The sequence below is a fragment of the Haliotis cracherodii genome, unplaced genomic scaffold (genome assembly GCF_022045235.1).
Source record: "Haliotis cracherodii isolate W230 unplaced genomic scaffold, xgHalCrac1.p SCAF_7, whole genome shotgun sequence".
In the NCBI taxonomy this organism is placed as follows: Eukaryota; Metazoa; Mollusca; class Gastropoda; order Lepetellida; family Haliotidae; genus Haliotis; species Haliotis cracherodii.
The window spans coordinates 24,107,113-24,134,148 of record NW_027266330.1 but is presented as its reverse complement, the minus strand read 5'-3'; the positions used below and the strand labels follow the sequence as shown (position 1 = coordinate 24,134,148).

The 27,036-nt window shown below is 41.6% G+C and overlaps 1 protein-coding gene across 19 annotated transcripts in view; it reads right to left on the bottom strand.

Annotated features, from left to right (window-relative positions):
• The window catches only part of LOC139447229 (uncharacterized), an 87,026-nt gene that overhangs the window by 40,221 nt on the left and 19,769 nt on the right, over positions 1-27,036 (bottom strand). The window contains exon 2 of one of the 19 annotated variants that reach the window (XM_071228472.1): positions 1,020-2,410. The exons of 10 other annotated variants lie outside the window; for them this stretch is intronic. In XM_071228472.1, the coding sequence (XP_071084573.1) occupies positions 2,067-2,410 (344 nt within the window). In that variant the 3' untranslated portion in view covers positions 1,020-2,066. Of the gene's footprint in view, positions 1-1,019; positions 2,411-3,240; positions 3,676-7,414; positions 7,800-9,254; positions 9,844-15,732; positions 16,090-16,190; positions 17,507-19,301; positions 19,917-22,821; positions 23,815-24,909; positions 25,446-27,036 lie in introns of those variants that run through there. 8 more of the 19 variants (XM_071228468.1, XM_071228482.1, XM_071228486.1 and 5 more) reach the window with 8 other exon arrangements.

Here is a 27,036-nt window from a genome sequence, read left to right as displayed (position 1 = left end):
TGGAGTGTCTGGTCCAGACTCAATTAGTTACGGACCGCCGTCATATAGCTTGAATACTGCTGAGTGGGGCGTTTAACAACAAACCAACCAACCAACCGACCAATCATAATGACCCTGCATTGTATGAAAACAGTGAAACAAAAAAGGAAGACGACCAAGAGGTTACATGAAAAGGCACTCTCCCACTGGAAGGATATTTATTACAACAACCTAAATTATAACTTTATCATAATACTATCAACATATTTCTGCTATCACTTCTAAGCTACACTGGTTCCGGCTTCAGCTGTGATGAGTGAGTGAGTGAGTTTGATTCTACGTCGCTTTTAGCAATATTCCAGCAATATCACGGCGGGGGACACCAGAAATGGGCTTCACACATTGTACCCATGTCGGGAATCGAACCCGGGTCTTCGGCGTGACGAGCGAACGCTTTAACCACAAGACTACCCGACCGCCCCTCAGCTGTGATGAATACCTCCCTATCATCAAAGGGAGTGGGCTTGATTTCTGACAGCTTCACAAAACCCCTTCCTGCCATGAGGTCCATGAGAAAATTGTGTCATCAATCATGATACCAATCTTGACCTTGCAGTGAGCGAGTGAGAGAGTATGGTTTTATGCCGCTTTTAGCTCTATTCAAGCAATATCAGTGAGTGAGTGAGATAGTATGGTTTTATGCCGCTTTTAGCACTATTCCAGCAATATCACACTGGGGACACCAGAAAATGGGCTTCACCAATATGCCCATGTGGGGAATCGAACCCAGATCTTCGGGGTGACGAGCAAACACTTTAACCACTAGGCTACCGAACGTCCCAGAACGTCTACAGCCTGTACCATGTCAGGCTTTTCCTCCACATCAAGCTGACACTCACTCACTCACTCGCGCCAAAACAATCCAGTGCTCTATTTTTACATGCTTGTTTTTTTTGTAATTTCAGCTTTGGTCCATTAGCTAATAACTGAGTTATTCGGTCGTTATGTTGTACGGTATTTCGGGTCTTCGGGGTGACGAGCAAACACTTTAACCACTAGACTACCCCACATTCCCTTGACCTAACAACCCAACATGATCATACTTTTCTACTCAAAGTAAGCTTAAGAAAAAACAATTGTCGGTGTTGGTTAACTTCTGAGTACGATGCATCAAGACAGCAATGACATGAAGATCCTCTGTGTATCCATGGAAAACCATGAAACGTCCATGTATCCACATGTCAACAAACAAGAAAATGTCAGACAAGGTTTGTGAGTGTTGTTTTACTTGTTTCAATGTTTGTCAGGGACAGACATGAGCCGATTATGCCTTTATGAACAGTATTCCAGTTATATCTTGGAGTGTCAGCTTATTATAAGAAAAGTCCAAAACAATGCAGGTCTTGTGCTGATAAATGTAGCAACATATCAGTGCATACAGGGATTGAGCACCATGATAATTGGTTTCTTAGACGATCAAGACACCGTGCACCCACAGACGACATGACTATCCCTAAGACTTGATGTTTTTGTCTCCATTACTACGACGGCAGAACAGTCATCCAGAGGCACGTGGAATTAACAATCATAAAAGCATTCCATGACAGAGAGTAAGTACTGCTTTTCACAGCTTTTAGGAATATTGCAGCAAAAACACGTCTGGGGACAGCAGAAATGAGCTTCATACATTTTACTCATGTAGGGACTCGAACCCAGATCTTTCCTGTGACAAGCGAACGCTTCAACTACTAGGCTACCCACCACCCCGTCAACAGAGAGAATAGAACTTTAACCCAAGATGATCAAAATCAAACACTTCACTCACTAGGTGAGTAACAGTATTCCAGTTATATCAAGGCGTGTCAGCTTAATGTGGGAGGAAAGCCCGAAGTGATGCAGGTCTCAGACGTTTACCACTTCGTTGAAACCCACAAGCACTGGTATGGTGCTGACAAACCTAGAAACATAATCGGGGCGAACCGGGATTCAAACCCACAATCATAGGTTTCTGGCGTGCCATAGGGACGCAACTCTGCACAGCGAATCGCGGCGCCTCAGACGACTGGGCCACATGTGTGCCTCTCCCCTTACTCGCTAGGGTCCCATGTAATGACAGAGGTGGAATAGTCAGGATGCATTACACTCGTTGGAGCTAAGGGACTGGGGTTCATGGTGAGAGCGCAGGGTTTGCTCTGCCGTAGGTGTCTCTGCAAGCCAGTCCTGTACTTGTAGGCCTTGCCACACACACAGGTGAAGTCCAGCTGCTGGTGAACAGCTTCAACATGGAGAGTCCGTGCTCGCGAGGTCATGAACATTTTACCACAGTCGGGGCACTGATGCGACCCCGTGATCTCGGGCCGTAACTCCTGCAGATGAGACATGCCAGGATGGTGTGTGCTACCAAAGTATGAACTCCTATAACCATGACAACCTGAAAGAAACAAGCACTGTCATGACTGGGGTGTTATTGGTTGGCACCAAGTGGTCAATAGCAAGAACACACACGCACTGATGAAAGTCAAAGAGTAAGAAAGCTAAGTGAAAGCCAATGAAAAGAAAGGATAAAAATTTAATCTCAAAGAAAGCCTAAGGCAGAAGAGAAAGATAGTCTAGACAAGACTTTAATGTTTGGTTTTACATCGCTTTTAGCAATATTTCATCCATATTACTGCTTGGGACACCCAATAAAGGCTTCGCACATTGTACCCATGTGGGGAATTGAACCCGAGCCTTAGGCATGACCGGCGACACTTTACCCACAAGGCTACCCCACCACCCCTACTCTTTTATGTAACGTCTGGGTTCATAAAAGCACGGCATTATGACATCATATGAATCGGTTCCTGTTTATGGCTTCCCACACCCTGTGTCACACAAAGATCTGAACTCTATTCTTGGCGATCATGGAACTGGCAGCTGATCAAAACCTATAGAATAACTGAACTAACCTGACCAAAATAAAGATTCCGAAATTATTTTGAAATGAACTACAGGAAACACAAGAAAAACAAGAATTAATAACCATCAAACTAAGTTTTCTCCTTATTTCGTAATCTTCCAAGATCCAAATCCAATGATAACGAACAACCCTTGAGCAACATCATATGATTGAAAACATCACTCATGGGGCAGGTCAAGCTGACTCCTGGGGCAGGTCAAGGTGACTACTGGGGCAGGTCAAGGTGACTCCTGGGGCAGGTCAAGGTGACTCCTGGGGTAGGTCAAGGTGACTACTGGGGCAGGTCAAGGTGACTACTGGGGCAGGTCAAGGTGACTCCTGGGGCAGGTCAAGGTGACTCCTGGGGTAGGTCAAGGTGACTCCTGGGGCAGGTCAAGGTGACTCCTGGGGCAGGTCAAGGTGACTACTGGCCACAGCTGTCAACATGTGACATGTCTTCTTGTGCCTGCTGAGACCCTGACAATAGAGATAGACCTTGCCACACACACAGGAGAACTGAACCTTATTGTGGACCGAGGACACATGATTCCACCTAGCCCCATTACTAGAGAACACTTTGTCACACACCGAACATGGAAAGCCTGTTGACGTTTGATCACGATTATGTGCAAGATGGAACAAGCTATCTTTGGAAGCCAAGCTGGGCAACTGATGATCTTGGAACCTAAGTCCATGAACCTCCTCCAGACAATGGCTGGACTGGCTATATCCAGAAATGCTGTCCAAACCATGATAATCTGAAAGTAACAAAAAATTTGATCTAGTCCTTTCAAAGAAATTGGCAATTCAATTACTTTAATCTGCAACTTCTTCACATTACGCTGAACCATTCAGCTCTTATTGAACTGTGTTTTATATAATGACCTGGCTTGTCTTATTGTGCACAATATCTGATTGAAGATGAAATTTTCTTGCCAAAGAAATAAAACTTGTTGGTTTCATACCACCCTTTTGAAAAATAGAAATAAAATTTTCTTCTGAAGCAAAGGAATATTACAATTCCAACTTGCCTAGCAACATAAACAGAACTAAAAACAATTGCTCCATAAACCAGTTCAGAACCCTGTGTAAATTGAGTGAGTGAGGTATGTTTCACACGGCTCTTAGCTATATTCCAACAATATCGCTGCTGGGGGACACCAGAAATGCCCTCACACATTATACCCATGTGGTGAATCAAATCTTGTGGTGAATCGAAATCCTGACCATTGTCGTGGTGAGCCAATGCTGTAACTACTTTGCTACCCCAAAAATTCCATGTTAAGATCATGCTGGTGTTCCAATGATTTACCTGCTTGCTGTAACACAAAAACTGTCAATGCACAACAGTGAACCTTCATGATGATATCGCTCAAGATTAATGAGATGACAGTCAAGAATATGGCATCATACCACGGGCATGGTGCTGACAGTCAAGATTAATGAGACGACAGTCAAGAATATAGCATCATACCACGGGCATGGTGCTGACAGTCAAGATTAATGAGATGACAGTCAAGAATATGGCATCATACCACTGGCATGGTGCTGACAGTCAAGATTAATGAGATGACAGTCAAGAATATGGCATCATACCACGGGTATGGTGCTGACAAACCTAGAAACATAATCAAGGCGAACCAGAATTCACACCCACAATCATAGGTTTCTGGCGTGCCCAAGGGATACAACTCTTCACAGCAAATCGCAAATCGACTGGGCCACCCGGCCCCCAAGATTTCAATAGACACAATCAACCAAGTCATCAAGCCTGACCACGAGGTCCATTTCATCACCTCGTGTGAATAACAGAGTTTTTAGGGGAACTTTTCTAACCTGAAATCCCCAGTGTTGTCTGTGCAGGGCTTCTGTCAGATCAAACCTGAGGCTTGCAACAGCACATTGCAGCTCTTTTTGTGTCGCACGAAGCTCTGCTGATAGTTATAGACCTTGCCACAGACACAGGTAAACGAGACATTTTCATGAATGGCATTGACATGATTGCGTTTGGCTCCGTGACTAGCAAAGACTTTATGACATTTGGGACATGGATAGCTCCCTAACGACTCAGGCCTGTTAAAGTGGGGCATCACGGGATGACCTCCATAGCTCGCCTGCCACAACTGACCACCACCTGAAAGCAACAAAAGGTTCCATTCTAGTCGACCATCGTAAACTGTCACATCATCTCCACAAAACCAACCGACCGGTCTCTGAAAAAACATTTAACGCTTGACCAAAATAGTTGAAAACAAAGTCGTGTAAATGGTAAGAAAGATTGAAGGATGCTGTCATTAGGTATCATGGTTTTGACAAAAAGAAACTGGAGTCTCATGTACCTGTGGCTAGGCAATAATTTCAAAAACCTGTTGCTGATAGAATGTGAAAGCTGGGGAATCCAAATACAAAACCAAATTCAATAGTGTGAGAGTGAGTATGGTCCAACACAACTTTTAGCCAACAATATTCCGGGTATCACAGCACTGAAAACTTAATCCCAAATCTTCCGCAAGACAACCACCTGCCAGCAAAATCATGTTTGTTTATTTGTTGCTTAAAGCCACAATCAGGTCTGTAAATAATCAAGTCTGGACCAGACAATCCTGTAATGGCCAACTCTTATCTGAATCTTCAGAGGGGTCGGCAGCCAAAGGGTGACTGTCTGCAATGTAACATATAGTGCTTGGAACATTCAAGCCAGTGGAAGTTTCTGCCATTTGGATACACACACGATCAACCCCAATAGAAAGTCATCTTTTCTGCTTCCTGCCACATCAGACACAACACAATGGGAACCAAAACTAACAGATGTCAGATTGTTACATGTATCCCAGAAATGTCTGAAGGAACAAAATCTTGTATGTGACAAGTTGAAACGTGAACATGCAACGACCACCATAATCTTAGTCCTAAGACTCGATTATTTACAGACCGCCGTCATATAGCTGGAATATTGCTGAGTGCGGCGTTAAACAACAAACCAACCAACCAACCAACCAACCTAAAAGTGAACAGTGACTGGTAGGTTGTCAAAGAGTGAATATTGCCGCTGCTGTTAGTGACATTTCAGCCCTATCACGGCGGGCTGCAAGTCTGGACCAAACAAAGAAGTTACAAAAGACACGAGAATGTGTGTCATCATTACATGATTCAATCAGCCAAGTTACGCCTGACAACCCAATCCCTTATTTTGTCCTTTCTGACCTGGAATGCTATGGGGGCACAGTTACGCAATCAAAGGAAACAAAATGTAATCTACAAAATGGATGTCATTTCTTGGTCTACAACACACCACATAAAGGTACGAGTATGGTTTTACTCTGCAGTTAGCAATATTCCAGCAATACAGAAGTGGCAGACAACAGAAATGGGCTTCACAAATTGTTCCCACATTGGAATGAAACGCGGTCCTTTGGTTTGACAAGTGAACGCTATAACCACTGGACTAAGCCACCGCCCCATGAAAGAGTGTTGTGGAAGCAACACCTAAATGCTGTTGACTTTTCATCCAGTTCTTGTTCCACAATCGGGAATCAAACCAGGACAAGCAGGAAGCAGACACCGAAACCACATGACTACCTCTACAGCTCTAACCATGGTTGACAACACACCACATAAAGGTACAAGTATGGTTTTACTCTGCAGTTAGCAATATTCCAGTAATACAGAAGTGGCAGACAACAGAAATGGACTTCACAAATTGTTCCCACATTGGAATGAAACGCGGTCCTTTGGTTTGACAAGTGAACGCTATAACCACTGGACTAAGCCACCGCCCCATGAAAGAGTGTTGTGGAAGCAACACCTAAATGCTGTTGACTTTTCATCCAGTTCTTGTTCCACAATCGGGAATCAAACCAGGACAAGCAGGAAGCAGACACCGAAACCACATGACTACCTCTACAGCTCTAACCATGGTTGACAACACACCACATAAAGGTACAAGTATGGTTTTACTCTGCAGTTAGCAATATTCCAGTAATACAGAAGTGGCAGACAACAGAAATGGACTTCACAAATTGTTCCCACATTGGAATGAAACGCGGTCCTTTGGTTTGACAAGTGAATGCTATAACCACTGGACTAAGCCATCGCCCCATGAAAGAGTGTTGTGGAAGGAACACACGTAATGCTGTTGACTTTTCATCCAGTTCTTGTTCCAAAATCGGGAATCAGACCAGGACAAGCAGGAAGCAGACACCGAAACCACATGGCTACCTCTACAGCTCTAACCATGGTTGATATATCAGGAACAGCTAGCCAACTAAAAGTAGGTCTGTATAAAAACCCATACACTTCTGATGACCATAAAGAATTCCGTCTTTCACAGTATTATTTTAGAGATTACATAAAACCAACTACTTCCCAGCCCATAATAGAACCCAACTGTATCATCAAATGCGTGACTTCAGAGTGAATTGTATTCTCAGATTAAAAGAAAAAAAAATGGTCTTTTGACTTCTACTTTAGGATTCAAATCAAGCCCAACCCCACACTTTTGAGGGCAACACTCAATATCATTACTACAAAACAGCTCAAAAACTCAAGATTACCAACAAAATCCCTTTCCAGATGGGCCATCAGATGAGACATCAAGACAGAGCCAATAGTTGACACTGCTTCTTGTGTCGAAGATAGCTTTGAATGTAGTTATAGCTCTTCCCACAGACACACTGGTGGCAAACCTTCTCATGAATGGCTTCGATGTGATTGCGACGCGCACTTTTACCAGAAAACACTTTGTCACATTGCGGACACGGAAAGCTTCCTGACGGAGGAGGTTCTCGGAGCCTGGGGCGGGTAAACATTTCCATGTGGAAATGTTTATCCTGTTGGAAATTGTGCTGCCGAGATCCAAATGAACTTGGCATACCATGACCATCTGAAATGAAGAAAAAAATCTAAGTCCACCATGACACCACTAACGAAGACACTGTTATTCAGCAAACTTAAAGCAGGGCATGCAAACAGCCCCTTCAAGTCAAGTTAACAATGGAACGTCACTGCGATGAATGCAACCATTTATCTAGATCATGGTACAGTGTGACTGAGATATATTTCAGTCCAACATGAGTTTGGGATGTTTATACAATAATCAAAATATGCCAAAAACTTTGAACAATTTGAAACAGCAAAACGTGAAGCCAGTTTAATTGACCAACAAGTCTGGATCAAACAATACTTTGATGTCCGAGAAGCAATATTTCACAAATGTTCTTCACACATTGTAACCATGTACTGAATTGAACCTCGGCCTACGGCCTGAAGAGCGAACACTTTAACAACAAGGCTACCCCAAGGCGACATGATGTAGGTGTATGACAAACATGAACCTTTTAAATCCTATCCCCCAAAGCATCAGTGGCAGAGAGAACACGACTTCCTATGCCGGATGAAGTTTTGCTGATAGTTATACACCTTCCCACAAAGGCAGTGGTAAAAAAGTTTGTTGTGTATGGCATTGATATGTTTTCTCCTCGTGCTGTGGTCAGAGAATATTTTTTCACACTTATCACAAGGGTAACGCCGTTTATTAGTCTCGGAAGAGCCTGGGAGGGCCAAATGAGAAAGCCAAAGTGTCTGGAAATTGCCTTGAGAACTGCCAACAGAACCAGAACCATGAACATCTGAAAGCAACAAAAAAGGCAATTTCTAAACCTCAATTTCGAAGCAAATTATCAATGGCAAACAGGATATTTTAAAGGCTACTTCTACAGTTGACATTCATCCTTTCAGTTTCAACCTTCCCCAAAAGAAGCTCATTTGGAACTGAAATTGTCTGGTAACGGCCATTCCTGTTATTGCACCATTGGTCAAGATTCGGTACATCCTGTCACAACCAGAACTATGCTTCATCCAATCATGAGAGAAATAACAATTTACAACATGCCAATGAAGATATCAACATTAGTTTACGTCACAAGAATCTACACCTAAAATGCTCTAAAATTACCAGCTTATGTAAATTATATCATGTTCATGACCAAACCCCGTGCTCTAACCTGAATGAAGAATATCAATTACCCAAGCCTTAATTCAATATTTCGACCCATGAAGATTCCGGGATAGAACAGGTCTTCAGCAACCCATGCTTCCCGTAAATGGCGAATATGCTTGTCGTAAAAGGCGACTAACGGGATCGGGTGGTCAGGCTCGCTGACTTGGTTGATACATGTCAATCAATGATATCAATCACTGGATTGTCTGGTCCAGACTCGATTATTTACAGACCGCTGTCATATAGCTGGAATATTGCTGAGTGCGGCGTTAAACAAACAAACCACCCAATTCAATATTTCATCTCCACAATTCACCTTCTCAAGTATCTCAACAACAAACCAACAAGAAGATCGGTTTTCATGACAATAGTATCAGTAAGACCACATGAGGCAGTGTTTCTTGTGCCGTCTGTCGTTTGATCAATATCAAATTCAGTATTTCAAAAGTTTCACCACATCCATATCCTCTTCACAATTCCCCTTCTCAAGTATCTCAACAGTAGGTCAAGGGACAGTGTGTCTTCGACCGTCTGCAGTCTAATCAATATCTTGTTCAACATTTCAAAAGTTGCACAAGGAACAGTTTCCTTTCCACAAATCCCCTTAAAGTATCTCAAAAGTAAGCCAACCACAAAGAACATCCGGTTTCATGACAACAGTATCAGACAGATCACATGAGGCAGTGCTTCTTGTGCCGGCTGTAGTTTGATCGATAGTTGTACACTTTCCCACAGCAACACTGATACACCCGATTCTTATGGACAGCGTTAACATGCTTGCTTCTGCCGCTCGTGTCAACGAACACCTTATCACAGTGAGGGCACGGAATCCCCACCTTCTTCCTCCCAACCCGGTCAGTAAGAGCCAAACATTCTAACTGGTACTGATCCTGTTGGAAGGAAAGATATCCGCCCAATCCCTGCAAACCTGAAAACAACAAGAAGTCAAGTTCTAGTTGCTGTTGATTGTAACAAGGGGAGATGGAGCTGTTTCTAATGGTGCTTATTGTGACAAGGTAAACTTGTGTTTGGTAAAAAGAATAACCATGACCAAATGAGGTTGAAAGCGTTGGAAAATGCTCACGCATACTATCGCCCACACAACTCTTAAATGTATAAGCGTCGGTATGCTGTAAAAAGGGAACAGCACCCTCCTCTGGATCTGTGTATGATTTTGGCTTCATTTTATCAATTCTTGACCTTGAGTGAGTGATTGAGTATGGTTTTACGCCGCTTTTAGCAATATTCCAGCAATATCATGGCGGGGGACACCAGAAATGGGCTTCACATATTGTACCCATGTCGGGAATCAAACCCGGGTCTTCGGGGTGACAAGTGAACGCTTTAACCACTAGGCTTGAGCTTCATTCTTGACCATGAAGAATCACACTACATAACTTACTGCCTCCAGTTCATCAGAAAATCAAGTAAAGTGTTTTCATATCCAGCAGTCAGAGATAGCAGTCAGGGTTTATGCCACAGCAAGCAATATTCCAATGAAGAGATTAAAATGGTCTTCCCACATTGTACCCACCAATATCAATACCTGGTTTTCTTCACCATGAACACACACTTCCTAATCATCATAACCTAGAAGTTAGAAATGAGAACCAAACACCAAAGACATAACATGGCAAGGGAACACACTAGCCACTGTGCTACCCCAACAAATAGATTTGAGTCAGAACGGTAAAACTACCAGCAAGGAAGGGACCCGATGACAACTGTGATTACAGAATCAGTCTGGAAACATACACAGTAAATACAGATCTAGAAGGGTGAGTGAGTGAAAGATGCTTGATCCCAGTCAGCAACATTCCAGCATCACTGAAAGTTATCAAGGGTGGACCACACAAACCAGTGAATGAAACTATGGACAAAAATTCACATGAGATGCTATCATCACTAAGCCTGACCAGCTCATTCAAGTGGCATGAGACCAATTCAACCCAGTGAGTGAGTGAGTGAGTGAGTGAGTGAGTATTGTTTTACACCACTTTTAGCAATATTCCAGAAATATCACGGCCGGGGACACCAGAAATGGGCTTCACACATTGTACCCATGTCGGGAATCGAACCCAGTTCTACGGTGTGACGAGCGAACGCTTTAACCACTGGGCTACCCGACGGCCCCGAATTCAACCCAGAGAGACCCCTTGGAAACTTAGCAAAGACGTCTGTTGCCCAATACATCCAATCTTTACTTTGAGAATGAGGTGAAAACATCTTAAACGGTCATTACTCGCAAACAAAATCTTTCTTTGCAAGCTTAGACAATATGACCCCTTCATACACACATGGAGCATGTCTTCTTGTGTCTCAGATAATTTGTCTGATAGTTGTAGACCTTTCCACACACACAATGATACAGCATGTTGTTATGTATGGCATTGATGTGGATGCGTCTAGCACTGCTATCTGCAAACACTTTTCCACACTGAGAGCATGGGAATGAGCGCTTTCCTTTGTCAGTGTGCTGGAGACCCAAACTGAAGCCTATGTTAGAATAAAACGCCCGAGGAATTCCGAACCTGTCCTGATGGGCACCAGCAAAGCGTCCGAAATCATTTCCTGAAAGTAACAAAAAGTCTAGCTCTAATTTCTCAATTTACATGTTCATGGGTCAATGTTACACTAGAATGAGGATTCTATCTTGGTTAGTTAGTGGCACTGAAGGTGAGGTGAAATTAGGTTTAACGCTGTGTCCAAGATTATTGCACTTATATAGCGACGTGCATGCACGTGTGTGTGTGTGTGTGTGTGTGTGTGTGTGTGTTTGTGTGTTTGTACTAGTCTGGACTGATGCCGATTTATAGTGCTAGCTCACTGAGATACCATGCTGCAGTTTAACATGAATACCCTACTCAGACACAGTATACTATCTCCGAGCCGACCAGTCCTTGTTTTAGCCCCTTAATGGTGAGCGCCAGACAGGGTAACAACAAGTACCATCTTTTAACGTCTTTTGGTATGACCTTCCGCTCTCCGGGCGGATGCTCTACCATTAGACCATGGAGGCGGTCTAGCGGCACTGAAGGGCCATGGAACAAGAATTGGCTTCAACTTTTGCACTCACACTATCAGTGGTACCTTTCAGTACACAGTATCGCCATAGACACAAGCATGTCTAAACCACTGCCAAGATGCAAGGGATTTCTCAGGATAGGCTTGAGAGCAAAAAATGGGGTCAAGGTCACCAAATCTGACAGGTGTATGCGGTGTCTGTATATACACTATAGTTCCAAATATGAAGACAATCCAGCGATTAGTTCTTGAGATATCGCGGCAACACTGTTTTCTAACTCCAAAAGCAGATTTGCCTGCTGTGACCTTGAAAATGGGATCAAGGTGACCAAAACCGACTGGTGTCTGCGGAGTCTGTATATACACCATAGTTCCAAATATGAAGACAATCCAGTGTTTAGTTCTTGAGATATCGCGGCAACACCGTTTTCCAACTCTAAAAGCAGATTTGTCTGCTGTGACCTTGAAAATGGGATCAAGGTCACCAAAACCGACTGGTGTCTGCGGAGTCTGTATATACACCATAGTTCCAAATATGAAGACAATCCAGTGTTTAGTTCTTGAGATATCGCGGCAACAAACAGGTGGGACGTACGGACTATATATAACAAGAGCTGTGAACTAGATTTATCTTACGCATGTTGTCAACCTGGCTTCTAACTGGTTACCATTGAAAAATTAGATTTTCGTGAAAGGGGCAGAGCAAACTGATAGTATCTGAGATCCATGTTATTTTTCAAGCCACTGAGTATTTGCCCCCAAGTAATCATTCACACTGAGTATTGCTAGTTTTCCTTGGGTATTCAGTATATCTGTACTCCATTGAGTCCAGGCTATTGGGTTTTTCACACCAATGAGAGTGAGTGAGTGAGTGAGTACGGTTTTACGCCGCTTTTAGCAATATTCCAGCAATATCACGGCGAGGGACACCAGAAATGGGCTTCACACATTGTACCCATGTCGGGAATCGAACCCGGGTCTTCAGCGTGACGAGCGAACGCTTTAACCACTAGGCTACCCGACCGCCCCTCACCACTGAGAAATGAAGACATGTGCTGCCCCAAGTGTATAACACATCGCATAACCCACAACAGCAATATATACTGTAAATTGTGAAATTAACGCGAGCGTGAATTTAATGCGAAAAATGTGAGTGGTCTTTGCTCACATTAATAAACATCACATTTATATCAACAATAAGACATTTTGGTTAGCAGAAATACCAACTTCGACGTACGCTAAAAACAAACTATGTATTCAACATAACTGTTTATTGAGCAGCACTTGTAACAAGTATATAAACAATGTCATTCAAGCACTCATTACATCCTGTGAATTGTCAGCGCTGGGGCCAAGACAAGAGTTCTACTCACTTATGTTATCATACTATTTAAGTCACGTTATTTATTCCCCAAAATTGGAGACGAAAGATTTAACTTGAGTGGTTCAGTTTTATTGTATTTCCAGTGAACTTCCTTAATGCCAGTTAACAGAATAAACACAAAAAGTATATGTCATTCTTTGGAAAACACTATGTATTGTTTTAGCGGAAGCACTCTACTCAGCGGTAATAAGCGGTGCTATTTAATGTGTGATTGGATTAAGGTCAGGTTGGATTAAGGTGAGGATTCTCCTGTATACCCGACAGAAGACATTTTCTTTACATATAGATCCACTGATTCTTGAGAGAGGGGGTGCTGCATTTTTAGGCTAGGGGTCAGTGGTCGCATTCTTTTGGGGACGCATTCCCCAAAAGAAATGCAACCATTGAGACAGAGAAGTCAGAGCTCCAGATAAGCTTTTGGTGTTGTGGGTATTTTACCCATGCATTTTAAAATCACTGCGTATCAGCTATTCTATCTGGGTATTCAAATTTCTGTTACCCACTAATTTTCACACATGTGGGTATTTAAGTTAAATATTTAAAAACACTATTCATCTAGTCCCTGCAAACTGGTGCTGTGTGGGTTCGAGAGCTTTATAGGACTCAAAAATACCACGATACTTCCACAAGAAAGTGTGATGGCAAATGATCATGATGTAACTGTCATCGTGGAGTTTGGCAAGGTTGACGGAATGCCCGTTTATAATTTCAAAATAAGTTGCTGATTTGCCAATCGAATACGCTGGGTTACTTCACAATATTTTGAATATACGCACAAGTTTTATTTTTGTAGCGTATCTGTAATGTTTGTTGCGTATTTGATACACTTGGGATATTATTTTATTGCGTATTTCTGCATTTCTGATGCGTTTTTTACGCAGATACGCAGCTTATCTGGATCTCTGGAAGTGTGTACGTCAAGAAGAGATGTTTCAAATGTGTCCCACTTAATGAAAAAACTAACAATCAGTGAAGTGTAACCAAAGCATGTCTTTATTCTTATCACGATATGCTGCACGTGATTTCAAAACTTTACACGCTAATCCTGCACAAATTAAATGGTGCACCTCCAGTCATAGGTCCTTGGCATCACATGTGATGTGTTCATGAGCGTCAATTCACACAACATACCAGTATGGCCGTTGAAACCAATCTACATCAAACCAATGCATCGAACCAATCTACCATCTTTTGAATATGATTAATTCTTCATATATTAACCAACATGTATGGTATTCACGTTTCTTTTGTTGGTGAGAACTTAACAATCAGCGAGACATGGCCTTATTCATTGCAGTAGAGATTATGTATGTGGAAGTATGTAAATAAATACAGGTATCCAAGTTGAAAAGGCAACACTGGTGTTATACAATCATGTATTTTCTTATTTTTTCATGCATATTTGTAAACAAGTCAAAATAAGTGAAGAAGTAGGGATTTGTTTTGCATATTCTACACAAATACCCAGATTATGCAGAGTTCTGTATGGCAGTGGTAGAAAGTAACATTTTTAGTCCTTATAATGTTAACATATATCCCTTAAAAAGGGCAAATTTTTTGGTTGGTTTGTTGTCTAACGCCGCACTCAGTAATATTCCAGATTTATGACAGCGGTCTGTAAATAATCAAGTCTGGACCAGACAATCCAGTGATTGACATGAGCATCGATTCACGCAATTGGGACTGATGACATACATCAACCAAGTCAGTGAGCCTGACCACCCGAACCCGTTAGTCGCCTCTTACAATAAGCATAGTCGCCTTTTACGGAGGCAAGCATGGGTTGCTGAAGACCTATTCTACCCGGATCTTCACGGGTATACTAGTCCTTATGACACCTTAACTATTAGGCAGTTTGGCAAGGACTATAGGACATGTGCCAATTTCTAACACTGCATAATGCAACCATACATTGGGATGGTAAGACAGTTTCTATATCTCAGGTCAGCTACAGTCTCATGGCAATCGTACTGATACCCTTACTGCCCAATGGGTTTGCAAATGAAACCTCTGGCAGTTGGGAAAATGTATGTTTGTTCAAGGAATGTGAAATCTTTGTTGGGATTTTCCATGTAAATTCGCTGAACACATAAAACTACCAGTTCCACATCAACACTGTGCCAGCTATAACTCCAGTGTGGCAGATCCCGTGAGTGAGTGAGTGAGTGAGTGAGTGAGTGAGTTGGGTTTAACGTCGCTTCTAACAGTATTCAAGTTATATCGCAGCCTGTGAGCTTAATGTGGGAGGAAAGCCCGAAGTGAAGCAGGTCTCAGATGTTTACCACTTCAGCAAAACCCACGAGCACGGGTATGGTGCTGACAAACCTAGAAACACAAACGGGGCGACCCGGATTCGAACCAAGGGACGCAACTCTGCACAGCGAATCGCGGCGCCTTAGACGACTGGGCCACCCGTGCCCCAAATCCCATGTAAGATCTCCAATTCATACTAAATTCAAAGAGGGAGATTTCCACTTCAATATGCAGCAGTATTTTCAATATGACACATGTAACACGACTTCTTATGAGTGAGATAATTCTGTTCATAATTGTAGACCTTCCCACAAGCACAATAATATACCAGTTTCTTGTGTATGGCATTGATGTGCCTCTGCCTCCCCACATTGACAGAAAACACTTTGTTGCATTGCGGACATGGGTAACTCTTTTTCTTTTTTTGAACAGTATTTTGAGTTGTGTATGAGTGAATATCTGGCAGGAATGAGTCTTGAGGAACTCCAGAGTATGTTCCCAAACCATGAAAATCTGAAATCAACAAAAAAGAATCTAGTTCATGAACTCCAAAAGAAAAGCCGAACGGATTGCAATGATTAAAACTTTTAATTGAAAATGGTCATTTACATAAGATTGTATTATGTCAATATTACAAAACATTCTATTAGCGATACACCATGATACAGTTCATTTCCCATCAACAGATTCGGCCAGGAAAACTTGTCAACGTAAAAACGGAAATTAAAAGCCACTCCAGCTAGTTGATATGCAGATCCTCTACATGGATCAATCACATAAAACAGACATCACTATCTATATAACATCCTTCACAAGCAACAAATACACCTATAACAGACATGACTCTCTGTGTGTGTCCTTCACAAGGAGGAACTCAGCATGTAGACCTAGCATTGTAGTACCAGAGCAAGAAAATGACATGTAACCTCTATCAACACAGGTTGTACTCAGTTCTCTATCCCGGGTATTTGCTCCTCGTTCACTGGACACTTGTAAAACTGGACTGAGCAGCCAGTTTATGGCACTTTTCACATTATTCCAGCAAAATTTATAGAGGGAGACACCAAGGACAGCCTTTACTCTTTGTTGGAACAGAACCCTGTCACAAAATTAACAACCGCCTAAAGCCTAACTCACCTCCAAGTTATCAGAAGATTCTGCAAGAGCTATCTCCAAATTAGCAACCACCTAAAGCCTAACTCATCTCCAAGTTATCATGAAGAGCTATCTCTAAATCTCTTTAAACTGACCTTGTTCAATTGGCAATAATTTTGATCAAATCGGATGTGATATGTTGATTTTACGTCAGATGAGCCCGATAAACTCAATCTTTTCATCATCACTAACAGAATCACAGAAATCACACTATTTGCAGTGGTTGACAATAATAAAAGGTCAAGATTTAGTCACCAGACTCAAATATAAAAGAACAACCCTCAAGGTCCACAAGATCCCCCTTCATTTCGAAAAGAAAACCTTTCCCTGTTGCCGAATGCAAGAGACCCATTTGAGGTCAGCATATGTTCATTTTGTATGACTGATATTTGCTTCATGACTTCAGTGAGTGAGTTGAGTTTTACTCCAGCTTCAGCGAGATCACACCAAGAGAAAAGAGTTCCTTGAAGAGCCAGACACATCATAATCTAAACAGTCATATTGCCAGTTGTGCACAAGTAGCATGTTTTCTTATGCCGGAGATAATTCTGCTGGTAATTGTACACCTTCCCACATATGCAATAATACAACAGCTTGTCATGGATTGCATGGATATGTCTTAATCTGGCGCTACTAGCAGTGAACGATTTGTCGCACTGAGGGCAAGAGAAAGATTTCTTTGGATCAGATCGTCTCTGAGGTCTACGTTCAGTCCTGTGTGTTAAAAAGCCCTGCCGTGGACCCTCTTGCTCAGCCTCTACAAATGTGCCCAAACCTGAAAGCAGGAAAAAATTGTACTTGTCCACTATCTCGTTATCAGAACAGAATATGTCAAACAAAAACAATGTACAACATACTGCAAGGGAATTAAGCAAAGAGCATTTGGTCAAGGAATCTTGATCAAGCATGGCCTCTGTTCCTCAGCCTGCTATAGCTGATTTCTATTCGTACATCAGGGTAATCCAACATCCTCTGTGAGATTCAGTCTACATGTAACTTTCCCCCCCAAATCAGTTTCATTGTAAGAAAGAAAGAACGTTTAATTGTTTGGATGAACATAGGTGATGTGATCATAACACAATCACGGTCGACCTGAACCAAGGACAACTACCTACAGTATTCTGTTTGGGAAAGTTTAAGGTGGATCAGGGGACTCCTGGGCAATGTGATCTCCAAAAGAATTTGCTAACTGTTGCTGGTCATTTACGGTCATGCACATTCACAGTGATCTCACAGCAGTGTTCAGTTGCTTCCATGGTCGTCCAAGTTTGTTGATGTGAGGATATATACATGCAGTCATTATGCACTGATGACAATGGATGCCAAGAGTTACTTCGCTTTCCTTGCATGAACATCCCAATTCCATTGATCTATGGGTAAAACAAGAACTTACACACACACACAACAGATGACAATGAAGACAGTGTTACTTCACTTTTCTTGTATGGCCTTCACCATCAGTGTTTCCTTGATCTTTGCACCACACTAGAATCTTGCCACACAGGAGACTCACTGTGATATGAAAGTGTTCCAAGGTCACAAAACACCACACACAAGACTCATTGAAACTTGAGTGTTTCAAGGTCACGAAATACCATAAACACAAGACTCGTTTAAAATTGATTGTTCCAAGGTCACGAAACACAAGCCTCATTGAAACTTGAGTGTTTCAAGGTCACGAAATACCATAAACACAAGACTCATTGAAAATTGATTGTTCCAAGGTCACGAAACACAAGACTCATTGAAACTTGAGTGTTTCAAGGTCACGAAATACCATAAAAACAAGACTCGTTGAAAATTGATTGTTTCAGGTCACAAAACACCACACACACAAGACTCATTGAAACTTGAGTGTTTCAAGGTCACGAAACTCAACACTCACAACATGTGAGAATATGAACTAAAAACTTTGATGGCTATTGACTTCCTTTCACCTAGTATGAACACAAGAACCATTGACCATCAATACAACTCCATGAGTTCAACGTCTGCAGCTTTGCTGACTTCAATTTGTGCTAAACAAGCCGTTGAAGTGTCTGTCTCGATTTTTGTTACTGTTTGTTTGGGGTTTAATGCAGCACTCAGCAATATTCCATCTTTATGACAGTGGCCGTGAAATAATTAAGTCTGGACCAGACAATCCCCACCAACAGGGCACAATGACACGCTATCAACCAAGTCACCAGCCTGACCACCCGATCCATTGGTTGCCTCTTACGACCAGCATACGTTGCTGGCCACCAATTTTAACCTGGAATCCTCATGGGAAGCTTGAGTTGGGTCATAAGCTGACCTACTGCCCTCTTTAACCCTCTGATCACACAATCACAAAGCATCAATACCTTCTGGAAGACAATCTAGTAACTACAAATCACTTCGAGTGAAAGTTTTGGGGCAACATTGTACAACTGAATTTGTCCATCTCAAGACAGCTCCTATGTCTTTGTTCAAATGTCCCATGTTATCTAAACGTTTTGGAAGAAACATCTCCTAACAACCACTGTATTTGACAATTTCTAAATAGTTCCCGACATTAGCCACTATTCCAAAGCCTGAGTTTCGTAAAATTATTTTCACTCAAGTAAGATCAGCTAATGAAACTCCATGTGATAACACCAAAATGTATTGAAATGGCTCAGAGCCAAGTTCAGGCTTGTGGACCCTGAAGTTTTTGGCACAGAAAAATGATGTTCAGTTTTTCTTGTTCATGTTCGATTTGATCACTTTCATTTGGGGTTTAATCTGGACTGCAGTGATGCATGATACAACGAGCAGGTTTTCTTGTTCATGTGCGATTTGATCACTTTTATTTGGGGTTTAATCTGGACTGCAGTGATGCATGATACAACGAGCAGTTTTTCTTGTTCATGTGCGATTTGATCACTTTTATTTGGTGTTTAATCTGGACTGCAGTGATGCATGATACAACGAGCAGGTTTTCTTGTGGCGAATGTAGCTCTGCTGATAATTGTACTTTCGTCCACAAACACAGTTGTAAACCAAATTTTCGTGTATAGCATTCACGTGTCTCTGGCGTGCACTGCTGTCGGTAAACATTTTGGTACATTTGGGGCAGGGAAAGCAACGTTTAGATGTTTCGGTGGGTCTTAGATTGCTAGTGTGTGCTCCATAATCTGGCAGGAGACTTTCCTGGGGGAAATATGTTGCCAAACCAGTCATATCTGAAACCAACAAAAAAAACTGCTACAGAAATAGTTTCTTTATTTCAACTTTCATTTTCATATTATTTACATGTACAAGTAAAAAATTAGAAAGGTCCTCAAAAAAAGGATAATTTATGTTATACCAGAACTGTTATTCCAGTCAAATTTGGCTAAACATCCTCTGCCAAACAATCCTGAATACTGCATGTGCTAAGTTGGTTGGTTGGTTTGTTTAACGCAGCACTCAGCAATATTCCGTGTTCTCATTGATCATGTCATTCAGATCAAGGATGAAACCTGTATTTCTGAAGTTGAAACAAGTCAACCCACATTGATGGAGCTTAAACTTGATAATTATGTTGTTGATCTTGAAAACGATCAGGTCTTTTAGGTTCCATCATCTGATCTCCCCTTTTGTCACTGACAATGTTGCGAATACATTTATGACATAGCCCGTGGGTGTATAACTCTTTAACTACTTTATCAAAAGCGTTGATTCACCACAACAATGATGTTTGTTTGTCTGTTGTTTAACACCTCACTCAGCAATGTTCCAGCTATATGACCGCGGTCTATAAATAGTCGAATCTGAACCAGTCAATCCAGTGATTGATATCAGGAGCATCGATCCGCGCATGCTAAGTACTGACTTGTTTGGGTTATTGGGTAATTATGCTAGGAGCGGCAGTGGAGTGCTCTATTTGTATTTGTTTGTCACGCCAAAGACCTCTTCTAAGATTCGCAAGTGTATAATGAGTGAAGCACTTTTCTGGCCGCTTTTAACAATACCAATTATGGTTGAATTCTAGTTTCCTTTTTCTTGCCTACAACTTGTACACTATTCAGGTTCTAAACATTATTTTGGAATAAAGGAACATTCCCTATCTCATCACATGACAAGACTCGACAGAAACTGATAACTACAACAAGGAAACACCACAGACAAGGAACTATCTAAATAGCATGCGATCATTGCTCATTTAGAACTCATACTCAGAGGAAATTCAATAATCACTGACTGCTTTCACAAGCAGATGTGCCTCGATCTTAGAGGTGAGGTGTGGTGAGATTCAAAGGGGTTTAATGTCGAAACCAAGATTCACAGCAATGTCATGGAGCAGTGTCACATATTAACTTAAAGTCAGTGGTATGCTGGCCAAACGATCACAAGATCCTCAAATCTCTGTGCAGAGTTGTGTCCCTTTGCAATGCCAGGAACATCTTGTCATGAGTTTCCACATTATGAACCTAGGTATATCAGCATCACATTGCGGGTAAACTGGTTTGCAACACCAAGATGAAACACTGTGATATTAACAAAACTGTTCAAAGCAAAACACAAACAAGAACAAACAATGGAGAATCTCAATTCAAACACACTGAAAAATAGTGAGGGAAAAGTTCTTTAGGCATTATTTTTTTTGTAAGAGTTCTACATCCGACAAGGAGAAGTTTGTACAAGGGTTTGCTAGAAGCGATACCATGGGACAAGTCTTTCTGTGGCGGCCATAACTCTGTTGGTAATTGTACTGTTTCCCACACACACAGCTATAAATCAAATTTTCATGTTTGGCTTTCACATGTCTTTGTCTTGACCTGCTGAAAGCAAACACCTTGGTACATTTTGGACAAGGAAAGCATTTCTTAGAGGCCACTGTTTGTATTAGCTTCCTACGGTTTGCTCCGTGGAGGAGTGTCTCTCGAGCCAAACCATGAATATCTGAAATAAAGAAAAACAGAGTCTCTAAGCCTCTACAAGCAACACAAATATTTTACAAAGTTGAACATGACATATTTATCCTCATTTCAATCTACATGATCAAAACCAAATAAGGTAGCAAGATCAGAGTTATCCCCCTTCATCTTGTTTGAGTGACTATTGTCACGGTAAATCATGGCAAACATGATTTGATGAACAATGAATTACAACTAATCAAAAGGTGTGTAACTTAACAAACGTTGACTGGGGACAAACGTCAAACATTACGGGGGATGAAAAATAAATTGTCAAATATTCAGCCTGTGAGACCTGAAACTGGCTGGTAACTTTTTAGGCAAGATAGTCTCAAATGCAGCTGGGCTATTTCCCACAAGCCTCAGCAGCCACAGATAACTTAAACATGAAAGCATCTTATACAATGAACTACATTCGTAGCAACATTCAATATTTGTGCATTATACAGACTCCGATCCAACTAGACTTTATCTTTGCCCTTCAATGCCGAAAGCCAGGCAGGGTAAGAACAAATACCATATTTTAAAGTCTTTTGGTATGACGCAGCTGGGGATCGAACCACCGACTTGCCACTCTCCAGGACGACCATTATCCATCAGACCACACAGATAGTTGCCTCAACCAGAGAAAGCCGTGACATGGATGAAATAACTGACGAAAAAAGCAGCCACACAATCTGTATGGGCATGGTGTCTTTGGGATGTGTGTGCAAGAAAGTATCAGCCTGGACAACCTTAGGGGAATATTATTTGAGGTTGGTTGGTTTGTTTGTTGTTTAACGCCGCACTCAGCAATATTCCAGCTATATGACGGCGGTCTGTAAATAATCGAGTCTGGACCAGACAATCCAGTGATTAATATCATGAGCATTGATCCACGCAATTGGGATCAACACGAATCAACCAAATCAGCGAGCCTGACCACCCGACCCCGTTGGTCGCCTTTTACGACAAGCATAGTCACCTTTTACGGCAAGCATGGGTTGCTGAAGACCTGTTCTACCCCGGAATCTTCACGGGGTGTTATTTGAGGACATGAGCCAGAGCACAAGAAGCCAATCATGATCTGTCCAGTACTGATGAGGAAAGTGACTGAAACACAAGCACTAAGCATCCTACTAAAGCACCAGGCAGGGTCAGTGCTGATTAGACTGTTGGAATCACAGTGCTTTAGAGTGACCTCTGAATATTGAAGATAGCTTGCCTTGAGTATGGTTTTACGCCTTTGAGCAATATTCCAGCAACATCACAGCAGGGGACACTAGAAATGGGCTTCACACATTGTGCCCATGTGGGTATCCTTGGTGTTAACAAAGAAGCCTCACTTTTCTATGGTTTGCCAATCTGTGTTCACTTGTAGAATGTTTGCTGAGAAGAGCTGTAGTGATACCATAGTGTAATATATCATAAAATAACATATGAGGCTGCAACCATATTCCTTCGGGTAACATTTAGGAATACGGTTTTAATGAACTGTTTATATTTGTTGCATTATATCAGCTATTGTACATTTCATATCAATGGCACTGAGTATTGCTTTCACTTCAGTGGCATGCTAGCTCAATGATCTCAACACCCTTAAATCTGTGATGAGTTGTGTCCCTTTGCGAAGCCAGGAACATCTTGTCATGTCTTCAATTTCCACACTCTGAACCTAGGAATGTCAACATCACACAGTGGGTTTTAAAATTGAAGTGTCCACAACCTGTGCCACTTTGAACTTGTTTGCAAAACCAAACTGACCCACAGGGATATTAATGAAACTGTTCAAAGCAGAACAAATCCAGCTCACTTCATACAATGATACACTTCAGAGAATCTGAAATCAAACCCATGAAAAATTAGTGAGGGAAAAGTTCTTTCAACAGTGAGGTCATTATTTTTTTCTGTAAGAGTTCTACATCTGACAAGAAGTTTGTTCAAGGGTTTGCTAGAAGTGATGCCATGGGACAAGTCTTTCTGTGGCGGCCATAACTCTGTTGGTAATTGTACTGTTTCCCACACACACACCTATGAATAAAATGTTCATGTTTTGCTCTCACATGTCTTCGTCTTGTCCCACTAAAAGCAAACACTTTGTTACACTTTGAACAAGGGAAGCATTTCTTAGAGGCCTCTGTTTGTATTAGCTTGCTACGGTTTGCTCCTTGGAAGATAGTCTCTCGAGCCAAACCATGTACATCTGAAATACAGAAAAACAGAGTCTCTAAGCCTCTACAAGCAACATAAATATTTATTTACGTTGAACTATATTAATCTTCATTATCATACCTCAATGTCAGAATGATGAGATCAGATTTATCCACGTGATCTTGATAAAATACTGTATAACCCGACTTGGAGGTAACACATTTCTCAGTGGGAGAAAAAATCTCTTATACCCCGCCTCGAGCAATACAAGGTGCAAGTGGATTTCTGAAGGGCAGAATAAATCCTGATACATCGCTTCAATGCAAAAAGCAGCAGGCTTTTTCCGAGTCAATGGAAGTCACGTGACATAGCACAAATTAACCTCAGTTCAACCAAACAGCTGTTTTCTATCTATGTTTAATTTGTGGATATTCTTTTACAGGTCACATTTACAGAGATCAGAGTTATCCCCCTTCATCTTGTTTGAGTGACAGTTGTCACAGTAACCTTGTGTACAGCGAAAAAATATCAACCAATCAAAAGCTGTGATACTTTGACTACCCATGTTTAACATTACGGAGACGATGAATAAAACATCGCATATTGAATGTAGCGTAATTTTAAACTGGCGAGTAACTATTAAGGTTAGACCAGAGCCAACCTGTCCAGCTGTATTTTGAGACACGGATCATACACGGATCAGGAGCCACAGATAACAACATGGAAGCATCAAAAGGCAATGAACTATCTGCAAATCAAGTCATCATTTTTTATAATAACTGACCTATAAAAAAAAAATTGTATTGAGAGGAAATTCAATATTCACTGACCAGTCCTTGTTTTATTCCCTGAATGCTGATCGCCAGCAGTGTAACAAGAAGTGACAACTTTTAACATCTTTCGGTATGACACAACTGGGGAATCGAACTTATACCTTCCACTCCCCTGGCAGACCACTACCCACTAGACCACGAAGGTGGTCTGCCTTAACCAAAGAGTGAATGAGTGAGTATGGTTTTACGCTGCTCTTAGCAATATTCCAGCAATATCACGGCGGGGGACACCAGAAATGGGCTTCAAACATTGTACCCATGTCGGGAATCGAACCCGGGTCTTTGGCGTGACAAGCGGACGCTTTAACCACTAGGCTACCCAACCACCCCCCTTAACGAAAGAAATCAGAACCTGATAAGCAAGCAACCACACAGAATCTGCATGGGCATGCTGTCTTTGGATTGTGTGTAAGAAAGTATCAGTCTGGACGAACTTGGAAATGTTATTTGAGGACATGAACTAGAGCACAAGAAACAAATTATCACCTGAACAGCACTGATAAATATAGAGAATCTGAATTCAAACCATTCAGAAATAGTCTGTGATGTCATTATTTCTTTTGTAGGAGGTGAATATTCGACATGGAGAAGTTAGTATAAGGATTTGATGCCATGGGACAAGTCTTTCTGTGGCGGCCATAACTCTGTTGGTAATTGTACTGTTTCCCACACACACAGCTGTAAACCATATTTTCATGTATGGCATTCACATGTCTCTGTCTTGCACTGCTAAAGGCAAACACTTTGGTACATTTTGGACAAGGAAAGCATTTCTTAGAGGCCTCTGTTTGTCTTAGCTTGCTACGGTTTGCTCCTTGGAGGAGTGTCTCTCGAGCCAAACCATGAACATCTGAAATAAAGAAAAACAGAGTCTCTAAGCCTCTAAAAACAACACACATATTTCTTGATGTTGAACATAATATTTTAATCCTCATTTCAATCAACATGATCAAAGGTGAAAGGAGAAATATACATCAATACGGATCACAGTTCAGGCAAACTCAGTACAAAATATTTGACTTGCCATCTAAGCAGTCTGAAATAACTGCCTGCCTGCCTGCCTGCCTGCCAGTGGCTGGTAAGTTTCCTGTTGAACTGCATGAAATTTACCTCCACCATCCCGACTGCCTGGCAGATAATTTTAAGACTACTTACGTATTCAGTTTATTATAACTTCTCATAGATTCTCAAGTTATTGTTTGCATTATTTCAACTGAATCAAGATGCGATTTGTCTTTGATTTTTTGCGATTTTTCAATATTACGAAGTCTGAATGCGGGTCTTTCACGTGCCCTTTTGTCTTGTTTGGTTTTAAAATAATTTCAAACACTGCACCTTAGCAAAACAATAAAGTTTGAAGATAAAAGAAATCAAAACATTCTTCCCTGACAAAAGCTATTCTTCTAACTTGTCAAATTAAACAGCTTTTGGAACATTAGGACACATTCAGTTATCCATTTATCCAACAACAATAAAAGTTTCTTTAGCGTCTTGAAAGGGAAAAATTAGACCAATGAAAAGGTGCCATTTCTCGCACTACAAATGAGCAGTAATGTCTACACAAAAACACATCTCAAACATGAGCTCTCAAAGTACGTCTCCTGTTACTCTGATACTGCAGCAGACACAATGTCACCATGACGGTAAAATGCTCCGTAAACAAACATGCTACACAACAGCAAAACTAATTAAGAAAGTCATTTTTCAGATGTAAACTGCGTCCTTTTTCATGTGTTGCAGATTCTGAAGGGCTATATTGCAAAGAAATAGAAGGTCATACATGAAATTATACCATATGTCCACAACTTTGTCCTTCCCCTTGCTTCAACAGCATTCCCGGACATCACAACATCTGAACAATTCAGGTTAAACAATTGAGCAAACACCGGAAGACTTTCACTGTCATGTAAACACAAAGCCTTTGACCTTGAAACAGCTCACGATTTATTCTTTATTGTACAAATTGATGAATTTGTAAAGCCACACAATAACACAGGAGGGGGCACGGGTGGCCCAGTCGTCTAAGGCGCCGCGATATATATTCACTGTGCAGAGTTGCGTCACTTGGGCACACCAGAAACTTATGATTCTGGGTTTCGAATCCAGGTTCGCCCCGATTGTTTCTAGGTTTGTAAGCACCATACCCGTGCTTGTGGGTTTCACCGAAGTGGAAAACATCTGAGACAATTTCAGGCCTGGGAAACTCAAAACATTCCCAGGTTTCCATGACTCACATGAACTCTGCAGGATCTGAGGCGAACCTGGGATCCACAAGCAGTGATTCTCCACATGACTAAGTGACTCAACTCTTCATTGTGAGCTGTAGCAGCTTAGACCACAGGCTGCCATGCTCACATGCGCTGAAGGACAAACCACAGCTCAATAGAAGAGCCTGCCTCAAACAAATGTCCTCAAGGAGACATGGAACATGGCTTCTTTCG